At 37.8% G+C, this 12,849-nt stretch overlaps 1 protein-coding gene across 2 annotated transcripts in view; it reads left to right on the top strand.

The window, feature by feature from the left end:
- Positions 1–12,849, top strand: part of gabrg1 (gamma-aminobutyric acid type A receptor subunit gamma1) — a 33,983-nt gene that overhangs the window by 7,259 nt on the left and 13,875 nt on the right. For both annotated transcript variants that reach the window (XM_035949643.2, XM_023273579.3), the window contains exon 2: positions 6,545–6,705. In XM_035949643.2, coding sequence (XP_035805536.1) covers positions 6,545–6,705 — 161 coding nt within the window. The remainder of the gene's footprint in view (positions 1–6,544; positions 6,706–12,849) is intronic.

The following is a 12,849-nucleotide window of genomic DNA, read 5'->3' as shown; positions in this document are numbered from 1 at the left end:
CTGTCAGGTTGTGAGGTTAGTCTGTCCCAATGATGATATAACCAGATGTTGAAAAGCTTAGCATCAGGGTTTGTCCAGAAGTAGAAGTAGAAGTAGGATGAGGAGGGTTTGTAGCACATTCCACTATCTCTAATACTGGGAGAATTGGGACTATGTGGACAGGATTTTGAAAGACGGTAAAGGAAATGTCAGATGAAGCAGTCGAGACTGTCAGTGCATCTGGATGAGGAGAAATAATGTCAGTTGGGAGCCTAAATTGAGTAGGTAGAATGAGTGTTGTCACTACCTGGAGCTCACTTGTCAGGTGGGTCTCTTCACTGAGCACTCATTTTTCTTATTAAAGCACAAGTGCTGTAACTACTGGTGCATTGAAAGAGTCCACGCTTCGCACTGATGCCCACAAAGAGGTTTAATCTTCACAGAACTATATCATTTGATGGTACACCGTGAAAACTACAAACACAAACATGACAATTTTACATTTGAATCATGAAATGACAATAAACCTAATACCTGTCTCTCACTTCTCTCTAAACAAAATATTAAATTCTCTGAAAACTTATTAAAATTAATATTTACTGTGTTCACCTGGATGACCAACAGAAAACAAATAAAAGCCGACGGGTTGTAGAATTGGCCACTTAACCCACCCGATCTCTCTCTCTCCCGCGCTGTACCTCACGTCCATGCCATGAGTCACATGACATGCAATACAACTTGATCAACCAGAACAAAAAAATTGTCAAATGTTCTCCCCACTTTCAATGACGGGTGATTATCATTGATGACTTTTGAGGGTTTGTGTGCAGTTTCCCCACTTGAAAAGGATGTTTCATCTACCCAGGTTTTGAGCTGGACTCCACTCATGAATCAGACAGCTGCTTTATTTTTTTCTTCTATTATTTTGCAGTGGTATCAAAGTTATGGGATACAAAGATGGCAACTTCCATAAATTGATGTGTTAGGTTGGTACGTTTAGTTGATAGGGTAAGGTGAAAAACCTCTAAACAAACACAAACGAACAATGTTCTCATTACTGCATTCAGCAAAATAGTAACAACCATTCCTTATGTACAATTTCACCTCACTGGCGAATGCTACTCCACTCAATTTACGTTTGTCCACCTCAGCATCAAATAAACCGAAGCAACAAACCATGGCATGACCAATCTTCAAACCAATCCTATACCACACATGAATTTACCTACAGGTAAATTCATGTGTGGCATTTAACTTTTAAAGAGTTAAATGTAAATTAACTCTTTAAAATACATTTTAAAGAGTTAATTTTAATCACATTTTAACATATTTACTCAACGTTTTTATCAGATTTTTAAACAATTTTTATACTTTTTAATTCATATTTCCAGATTCAATTAATTAATTAATTAATTAATTAATTAATTAATTAATAAAGTGCATAGTATAAACCCACCATTACAACCAGAATGAATTAACTGATCTTGTAACCTTAGCTGGAATATCTCTAATTAACATCATCGTCTCCCTGCAATCTTATTTTCAATTGAGCAATTACAAACACACGGCAGTTATTGGCATACAGACATAAGAAAGTTAACAGCAAGCCGATCATGGCTGATCCCGATCTCCATGGCTAATGCTCACGCAAACACATACTGCAGCGGCACACATCAGCAGGTTAAACAGTCTCTTAGATTCTTCATAATTCTGCTCTTACCGGCTGCTACCCGGGTTTTTGTAGATGAAAGCAGTCCTGCACAGTTTGCCGCAGATCTTCATGCTTTTCCCAACAGAAGCTCACGGCCACTTTGTTTGAGCAAGGTCATTCCTTCTCAGTTCCCCTTCAGTGCTGCGTGTCCCCTTTTATGCCGCAGGTAGCAAACCTGCAGCCGCAGATTGGTTCTACCCCAGTAGAATGCTACTTCTTTCTTTGATGTTTCAGCTTCTTCTAGTTGACCTGACATAAGTCAGACAAAAAACTACACAAAAAAACATTTTTACCAAGACAAAATGACCAACAGTACAACAGAATATATATTCTAACACTGGTTTCCAGACTAAAATTTTTACTTAATGATCTTAAAATGACCAACTTCCTGGCATTGGTTGACTCAGGAATTGAGGAGGCGTCGACTGGCCCAGGGTAGTTCAGTGACAACTGACTGGTCAATGGACTGGCTGTAGACTAGCAGATACTGCAGGTAGCTAAGTTGCTCAGTAACTGGGTCCAGCTCATCGCTAGTAGCTTAGTAACTAGCTGATGCATGAGCTGGAACTGACGGGAGACTAGCAAGCTGGTGGCATACCAGGCCCACTCGTCTGGTTGTGTTAGAGCCAATATACAACTCCTTCCAACAAATGGAAAGCAAATGTAATGTTTGCATGAATGTATGTGTAAAAGAAAATAGAACTACTCTTTTAGTTACACCGCTACCAGTCATGGAAAGAGCTCCTTTTGTAATCAGTCCCTCCAGGAATTTGCGATGTTGTGATCGCACCAATTCATGCGAATTCTGTGCGACCTTGCAATTTTGTCCAATCACCGCAACTTTCCCGCAATTTAGGCCAGCCTCCCATGAGTTCCACCAGTCATAGCACTCCCCAGCGCAAACGTAATGCACGTACATCACCGAATTCACTTCTTTGTTTATGGTGTGAAGATGCAGACATGTCCGATTCTAATGTCTCTCCAACAAACAAACCAAACAAACAAACCAACAAAAATTACTGCTGAAGACCGTGAAAGACAATTAATGCCCTGATGTTCTTCAAAAAAAATAAAAAATAAAAAATCACCGTTTGACAAACACTTCTCTACCATGAAACATATTAGAAGACAGATCCGCTGGCTGGGTCACAGACCAGACAAATCACCGTGATGGAAGTTGTTGCATCCAGATCTGTTGCGTGCGGAAAGAGTGAAGGTGATTTAGATTAATTACTCCTCAAAGGAACACATCAGAATTATGTGACAATCGGCATATGTGAATCCTTCCTCTGTTAGCAACATTACTTAAAAACGGACAAATAGATTTGGATGAAGTTTTCAGGGAAGGTCAGAAATGACACAAGGACCAAGTGACTAGATTTTGGCAGTGATGCTGCCTATAGTCTGGATCCACAAATTTGTTAAATATTTCTGATAGTGGTACGGTAACCATGACAAGTGAACACTATCTCAGCGGCCTGCTGATGGCCATATGATTGCGATCCTACTACAAATCCACAGCTGTGGACGTATTGGAAATGATACAAAGAACAATTGATTAAATTGTGAGTCCCATCAATTCCCGCCGCCCGCTACATATTTAGGTCATGCGATTCAGTATTCATACATAACGTACACGCGCATAATACATGCTAATGTTCAGCGCAAGGTCAGGGAATGAACAGTCTTGGCGGAGTACTGTGCTCTCTGAGTGGTTTTCTTGTTAATTGATGTGACAAGCCGTGAGCGTGTTTGAATACATGTGTACCAGGATGTGAAATTAACTTTTTAAGGCACTGACAGATATGTCCAAATATGATACATTCAATAATAAATCATCACTTTGTGCCTTTTATCTACCAACCACTTCATGTTTAACCAGTATCTGGCTGCTGCTAATTTCCCACCATGGTATGCCAGCTTTTGTGTAAATGGTTTGGGCTTTAAATAATTAATTTCGGAATAAATATTGTCAATTACATTTATGAAACATGTTCTAAAAGCTGAAAAAATGCAACCTTGTAGCAATTGTCACTGTCTCCCACAATTTGATCACAATAAATATGCTTAAAAGATCATAACTTACATCGTAGTTTTTTTTACAAAAGCTGCTGTGAATTCAGGCATTTTCGACCACAACAATCTCGAAAAACGCCCACAAAATCCTGGAGAGACTGTGTAATGTTTACAAACTGCTTTGCATTAATGAGTGTGTGGTTTGTGTCTGCAGGTGTGTGTGCACTGCCCAGTCTGCGATGGTGCTGCTTTATGACAACATCAAGACATCTATTTTTAAAATGAATTGGATATGCTTTTTTTTTTTAGGAGAAATGCCTTAAGTACATGTGCCTGTCGAGATGTTCCATGGACATCTAATTGGGGTACTGGGGATGAGATTAGATGTACCATCCAGCTAGCAAACATCTTGATATTCCTCTGGAGTGTGGGGTTAGGGGAGAAGGACATATGAACTACCTTGCACAGTTTGCCTTGACCAAGCCAATTTAAAAATAGTCATACAAATAGGAATTTAAGTTCTGACCTATTGCCAGTGATCAAAGGATTTGAATTTAAGGTATCTTGCTTTAAGAGTGACACTGAGCAAGGCGGTCTGTTTCTTTTGGAGTACAAAGGTGGTATTTTGTTGCATGTGCTTTTTGTTTAATACAGATGCTGGGATCATTCATTGAGACTTTCATTACTGATCACAGTGCACCAGAACTTTACACTGTCCTGTAAATCTAATACATTTACAAAGTGTTATTGCTGTCTTCCTGAATTGTGCCAACTGGTTATGCTTCTGTCATTTTACTGTCAAGTCTGCCTTCGTAAATTAAATATGATGTGCGTGTGTGGTTGTATGTATTAAGTGTTCATGAAAGCTACATTAGTGTGTATACGTGAATGCCTGTCGATGTCATTTTCAGCAGGAGGTGATCTGTGTAATGCATGTCACTGTAAAAATATCCATCCATCCATCCATCCATCCATTATCTATACACTGCTCAATCCTCATTAGGGTCGCAGGAGCTGGAGCCTCTCCCAGCTGGCTTGGCACCCCAAGCCAGGGGACAACCTGGACAGGTCGCCAGTCTGTCGCAGGGCTACATATACAAACGAACAATAACACTCGCACTCACAGACAATTTAGAATAATCAGTTAACCTCAGCATATTTTTGGATTGTGGGAGGAAGCCGGAGTACCCGGAGAGAACCCATGCATGCACAGGGAGAACATGCAAACTCCATGCAGAAAAATCCCAGGAAGGCCGGGACGCGAACCGGGGATAATCTCGCTGCAAGGCGAAAGTGCTAACCACTATGCCACTGTGCAGCCCCTGTAAAAATATGCTTTGCAAATTTGTTTCTGGTATATGAATGATTTCTAATACACTGAATCTTAACATAAGAGAGAAAACATGTCCTGCATAGAAATAGAAACTAAATAAGATTTTACACAAATCTTGAATTAATCAGAAAATATTGTACTAAGCCATGACTCTGATATCCCCTTTTCCACTCCATGTTCAAGGAGGATTCAACATTGTCTGGCAGGTTCGTGATTTTTTTTAAAAATTATAACCAGCAGTGTTGAAAGCACTGCAGTGACAGTTTTGTACAAGTCAGCATTGTCTTTACATTATTATATCATATCTTAGTTAATAATTATGGAATAAAATTTGACATTTTCATTTAGGTTGTAGAAGTAGCAAACAACAAAGGAATTACATGGCTGTGTTGTACAATGAAAGGATGAGATTAAAATAATGTTGAGTGTTGTCAACTCCATCAGATATCATGCATACATACATAAATCATATATATTGTGGCTGATTTATACAAATAGCAGTATGATGTGGTTTCAAAACTATGCTTAAGATATACTTTAATGTATACTATGATATTCAATGCATGGAATTATAGAATTCTTGATTGAACCCAGCAAGTAAAAATTGAGTTTTTATTTAATTCACACCTAACATAAATACAGTTAAGAGGGTTCAAAATATCAAAACATCCCACCTTGTTCCCTCTCACCTGGCTAGATTGCCTCAGACAATAAATATCTTTAAATATGGTGTAATTTAGATATATTCATCTGTTATGATCTTCCTAGTTCTTTGGAGAAAAAAATGCACGTATACTTCATCTATTTCCACTCTTATCAGTGGTTTGTCAACACTGTCAGATAAAGGTTTTGCTAATTTTCAAAGTAATATGTTATCCTTTTAAAAACAAAAACTTTATTGTGCTTCTGTTTCAAATGCTAGGTTAATTCCATGCAATAGTATCACTTTTGTTTAAACACATTTGCTTTATATGCCTAATATGAAAAATTTAAGGTGAATGGGAAAATTAAGAAATGTGGTCTTTTAGAAGTCTGAAGAAACAAAACAATAAGGCTCCAGCAGTCACATACTAGCATGCCTGGGGAGACCTGTTTGGAAGTCACAGGGAGACTGACACAGATTGAGGGGCTTCCATTCTCAATGTGTAATAAGCTGTTTTTGAGCCAGGGAGGAAGCAGACTTGGAATTTGTTAATGCAATGGAATTTATAATTTTTATTATGTGTTTTCGTGGCAGTGTGAATTTAAAGTATTTAAGTGAAATGATCAAACATTCTATCAAACAGTTTTATTATTGCTATTGATGAAGTGTGTCTTGCTAGTACATATTGCTATAGTTTTATTGCCCAGACCTAGTTTTTCTTTTTAACATTTCAGCTTTTTGCTGGCTGGATTTTTATCAACTCTGTTAATATACAACATTTTGCCTGGTATTCACAGACATTCATTGAATTATATGCAAATATTGTATACCTGTGTTCAACAATGTTATTTCTACTCCACAGTTCAGCATTTGGGCCCAGTAAACAGGAAGAAGAGGACTATGAAGATGTACCCATCAATAAGACCTGGGTCTTATCACCCAAGGTCTATGAGAGTGATGTCACTTTGATTCTAAATAAACTGCTGCAGGGCTACGACAACAAACTACGGCCTGACATTGGAGGCAAGTCAAATTCATCTTTTTTTTTCCATTCAAGTTTTTATTGCACTAATGTTGTCACATTTCACTGTGAAACTAAGTGACATATAGGGAGTACAAAAATAAAATATGCTACAGTCAGATTCATGCTTAAAAAAAGAGTATAAAATAAGATAAATAAAAAGCTATCTTGTACCAAGGGTGCATTCTCACAATCATATTTCATTTTAAAATTATGAATCAAATTTTTCATCCCCCTTTCAAAAAATAGCAAGGGGAGAAAGGAACATAACTGTATACATCCAGAGAGAGGATCACCCTATATATGGAAGTGAAAAACTTGGACCAAAGTAGTGTTACAGTTAAAGTGCTCACACCTTAAAGGGAGCGCAAAAGTGGAGTAGTTTTTTAAAAGTGGGACTGTAAACATTCCTTCAGTTCATTAAAATAACAAAATCTGATCTAATTGTTTTGACATATTGTGCCCAGTTTTCCTGATGTCGTGTAAAAACATCCATTTTTAGATTTAATGAAAAAGAAATCTTTTCCATCCTGTAAATCTCTATTGTTATGTCAATCCAATTTTTTTAATTGACCTAGCTGGAGTCAACCACCTTTTAGTCAGAGCCTTTTTTCCCGCTGTCAATTAAATACCTATTCAGCATTTGTCAATACTTTTTGCTTCTGGAGAGGTACACCTTAAGGACATAACTTTAAAATCTAGTGGTGTATAGGTCTTCAGAATGGTCTGAATTGCCACATGTATCCTCCAGTAGCTCTGTATGTCTTGCAATCCCAAGAAACGTGGTAGTGGTCTGCGGCTATATATACACAATTCATCCAACACTGACAATTTTCACTATTATAACGTGCTTTCATCAAGAGAGGAATTTTAAAAAAAATGTGATCCAGTCTTTCAATAGAATACTTTTCAGTGCTTCCTCTACGATTTTTTTCAGCTGTGGCAGCGTAAACAAATGACATTTGACTGCAGATTTTACTTTTACAACTTATTTATTGAATGGCCAGTTGAAAATAGCTTTTTAATGGCTGAATGTAAAAATAAAAAATAAAATAAATAAAACTATTTGAACAAGCTCATCTGAAAATGCAGTCAGCAGTTACATCATGGCGTGTAGATATTAACTTAATGCTATCAATTAGCGACACTGAGTTGACACCAGGCAAAATTAACTGAAGCTACCGATATGTGACATAACGTTAGCTGGACATCAATATTTTTCAAATGTCTATTTAACTTGAAGAATCTATTATGAGTTATCTTAAGCTAATAACTTTTCTCCCATAAGTCGCTGCCCTATTTTCCAAGACGAAACTCCTCTGACTGTCTGACCTGGTGCCTGGATGCTTGATGTGATGTCATTTTCCAGGCCGCGCTCTCGCGAGTTAATTAATGTTGTATTAACTCGACGTATCAAAGAGTAGATACTGATCAAATTTGTAGTTTACCTTAGTACTCGCGAGTACCCGACACAGTGCTGGACTCTGCTGTGAAGGTGGAGACATGTGGCGATGGTGTATTTGCAACAGTTTAAAAAAAAAAAAAAGAAATTTGATGGAGCGGCTGCTAGGATGTAGGAATGGCGGTCCGCCACATCTACATGAATGTAGAGGAAACACTGCTTTTCATGCATGAGATTTTGTGAAATTCCACTGAGACAGATGTACATCTTGCCACTCCCTAATATGATTCCTCCTTTTTGCAGTGTTTTTTGCTTGTCTAACAAGACAGTTTCCTAAGGGTTGTAAAGGACATGATTTTATCTTTCTGTATTATCCCACAAAGACATGTTATTCCCTTTTCTAGCCAAAATTTGAATCTTGCATCCAACTTATGTGGGGTGAAATCTGAGTCATATGCACACCAACTTAGTATTTTAATATCTTCACCCAATTCATATATCTTTATTAAGGTTATCTGTACCTCAAAACTGATTTTACCCATGGATTGTCCAACTTATTCATGTACATTTCCAGGTTCTTAATGGGTAATATAGCCTGTATATGAACTTCCAATATTATTATTTTACATTCTCTGTCTTTCCATTGTGCAATTGTACACCAGCACAATCGTGCTTTAATCTGTCACCTGCTGTTTATTTTATTTCCATGCCAACAATTTTGTAAATCTGTAGCCACTTTCGTCATGCTTAGTTCCATTATGAATTTTGATGTTTTCTCTGTTTGATCTTTCCTCTTGATGGACTAGCTTGCTTTCACGTTAAGTTGGGACTTTTATCAAATAACCAAATCTGCTGTACCACCTTGCTTCTCCAATTCTCTGCTTTGTCCTGTTAAGCTTGTCTTTAATGTCACCAAGCTGACAGCTGTTCTTTTTCTGAAATCAAGAATCTTCTGTAGGATTTTCTTCATACTCACCTTTACTTTTTCACTGCCTTTCGGCCGTGCACCGTCTTTTCCATTACCATTAGCATCTGCACTCTGTAGTTCTTCTTTGTTGTTGTTTATGTCTGCTTTATTCTTCTTACATTTTTGTCAGATTTCTCTGGGAGAAGGCTTTGAAAGCTGATATGCTTGCAATGTTCAATAGGCTTGCTTGAAGTGGGAGAGGAACCAGGATCAGGTTGCGACCTCACCAGTCTTGGTTATGAACAGAAGGGGAAATTATTTTGAGACTTTCTGGTTTGTATATGGTATGCTAGAGGTTCCCAGGGGGTTTAATCTGAGTCTAGTCTCAAGTACATAAGGGGCACTGGATTGCAGGTTTGGTTGCTATTGGCAGTCTTTGGAGATGGAGGAAGGTTGGATTCTGTAGGATGGCTGTGCAGTTTGAACTAAGTGAACTCTGTGCGCCACAGGAAATTGGAGAAGGTCAGTTGAAATGTGGAGTCAAGAGTGCAGGCTAGGTGATGCAGTAAGAGATTGGAACACACCTGGAGTAGGACAGGAGTGATAGAGTTGGTCACTGGCACTAGAGGCTTTGTATCAGTGATGTCAGCTAGGTGAGTATGGAAGGGAAACACAAGGAACCTATGATGATTAAGCCAAAAGAAAAAAATGATGAAGCTCAAGTATTTGTTAATAGTAAGTCCCAGATGGAGGTAGACAAATGAGATGATGCTAAATAATGTAGCTATGGTAAAAAAAAAAAAAAAAAAAAAAAAAAAAAAAATACAAGGAGAGATGGAATCTATAATGGAGGGAGTGAAAGAAGCACTAGTTGGAACAGTAGAAGGACAGAGTGTTGGGGGTAGCACTGTTAATGATGGCTTCTTGGAAAAAGCTGATGAGCTTTGCCATGGTGAGATTAACATGCTGACTATTGTGATAGAAAATGGAGGCACAGCTGTAGAATTTGTATCTGCATGAGGAGCCATAGTTCTACAATTCTACAATTTTCATTTTTAGGCCTTTCTTAGCTAAATTATGTAACATCAAACAAAATATACATTTCAGAACACCTCATTTTGATAGATTCAAATTTGGAGCAACATAACATACACATACCCTTACAACAAACACACATTAACATAAAGTTAGGAACACTTAGCACTGTCACAGACATTGTGTCCTTCTCCGTCCCTTGAGAATATGCCAAACTCCGTTATAAGTTTATATTGGTCAACTTGGTTAATAGCCTATTTTATTCTCCTTTAATTTTCCTGTATCCATAGACATACCTGAAATAACAGAACCAGCAAGACAGACTGTACAATAATGAAGAATTTTTAAGTTTTCTAATTTACAACAAAACTGTAATGCTCTTTCAGAAACACAAAGATGGAATAATTTCATTTCCATTTTAATTTCTGTTAAGGTATTCAGTTAACATAAAATAAGAATGTATTGGATAATCCTAAATCAAAGGTCAGACACTCATGGACTCATTTTCTCTATATGTACACATGCAGATATCCAGATATTAGGTCTGCAATCATCGTCTCAGTACAGGATGACAGATAATTCATTTCAACTTCTTACCACATGGGCCTGGAGATCATTCATCCTTAAGCTCAACACTTTCAATCCTGAGTCCAAAATCATGCCAGTAATCCAAGTCCAAATCCTTAGTCAAATTTCAGTTCACTTTCCATCAGGGTAAATTTCGTTCATTTCCATCCACTGTCGTCCCTTCAGATTCAGTTCCAGTTTAGTCATCCATTTTTTTATTTTAAACTTTCTAATTTAAATGCTTTGTGATTGAGTATAATTTTCTGCAGATGCGCACAAAGACACTTTATAGACACCATAGATATATTGTTATTATACGAATTCTCTCATCTGCCGGAGTCAGCTGGCAGGACTGTACCATACATTTGCAGTATGTTGCATTTACATATTCCACACATTCACATTACTGTTGAACATATGCACTATAGCTTTTGTAGCATACAGAATGGACACACATTGCTGCAGGTAACATATATTTTGTCATCCACACAAATTAGGGACCACATAGACTGTCTGTCTGTCTGTCTGTCTGTCTGTCTGTCTGTCTGTCTGTCTGTCTGTCTGTCTCTGAGCCCAAAATTTCTGACTGTGGGGACTGTACGCACTGTAAACATGTTGACTGCACATGTGCCAGAAAACCAAGTGTTTGTTCAGAGGAGATTGTCATTCACACCTTTCATAATTCATTGTTAATAGAGCTGTCAGCACACTGGGATGTTGAAACCATGAATCGGACTTGACACTGATCCCAGAGTTAGACTTAACTTAGTCAAAGTGCCACGATTTGGCACCAACATTGGAGAACATGTAACACTGCAATGAATGCATGCATGTAATCATCTAAGCCCAGAGTTTTTGACAGTTGTGAACAAATGTTTACACACTCTTGTAGAGACTATGTATATCATTGCAGTCTTCAGTATTCAGTGACTTTAACAAATCCTAATTTTCTATGATGGGATGATTGAAACACATGCATTTTTGTCATAAAAAACAATCATGCATTTTGGTTTTCATAGATTTATTAAAGGTCTTCTGCAAATTTGCCAAAATCTGCTGGGTCACAGATATACATACAGCAATTAAAATATTTGGATGGACATTTTCGTCTCAATTAGGAACTTTTGATAGCTGTTCACAAGCTTTTGGTTGTATCTCTGATCACTCTTCTTGGCAGAACTTGTGCAGTCAAACTAAATTTGTTGGGTTTTTGACACAGACTCTAGCACTGTCCACAGATTCTTGATGGGGTTTAAGTCAGGACTTTCAAAGTGGCCAGTGTAAAACCTTAATTACCTTAACCAGTTTTAACCTTTACTTCACTTTTGATGTGTGTTTTGAGCCATTGTCTTGTTAAAACATCCAGTTGACCCAAGACCCAATCTTCTGGCTGATGATTTTAGGTTTTCCTAAAGAATGCAGAAGAAGAATGTATGAAGAGTCATCTAGCTTTTTTTCATTATTCAACTTACTTTATGTAAAGCATCAGTTCCACTGGCAGCAAAACAGCCCCAGAGTAGAACCACCACCATGCTTGATGGTAAGTTTGATGTTCTTGCAGTTAAAGGCCTTAGTTTCTCTCCTTCAAACATATTGCTAGTCATTGTAGACAAATAGGTCAATTATTGTTCTGGCCATAGATTTCTTCCAGAAAGGCTTTTCTTTGTCCATCTGATCAGCAGCAAACTTCACACGCCAAACTTTAAGGTGCCCTTGTGGGAGAAAGGGCTTCTTTCTTGCACAGCAATCTCTCAGCCCATGGTGATGTAAAACACAGCTAACTGTGGACACTAACAGTGAATTGACCTGCATTTTCTATGACCATTGAGACCAATTGTCTCAGCAATAGGTGATAGCTTGTATTTTACACTGTTACAAGCACTTTATACTTACAAACAATTGTTTGCACAGTTGACTTTGTGCAAACAATTGACTTTCTGTAGCTGCTTTGAAATGGGTCCAAGTAACTTTCTGGACTTGCTCAAGTCAGTGATTTTTTTTTTCTCCAGACTTTTTCCCCCCAAGCTTTGCTGAGCTCCTTAGACTTTACCACTGTTGTCTTTGTGGCAGAGTCCAATGAATGTATCAAATGGGCCCTAATTACATTAACTAGGAAGGAGTCAGCAGCAGTCAATCGTAATCACTCCCACAAAGTCAAGAGGCCATGCCATGAAGAAAATTTGATGAAGACCGCTTTCTACACTACCAAAACTGATAATTCAAGTTACTGTGTGC

This window comes from Amphiprion ocellaris, chromosome 20, assembly GCF_022539595.1.
Source record: "Amphiprion ocellaris isolate individual 3 ecotype Okinawa chromosome 20, ASM2253959v1, whole genome shotgun sequence".
Lineage (NCBI taxonomy): Eukaryota > Metazoa > Chordata > Actinopteri > Pomacentridae > Amphiprion > Amphiprion ocellaris.
The sequence above is the reverse complement of the archived record's forward strand: the minus strand, read 5'-3'. Positions and strand labels throughout refer to the sequence as shown.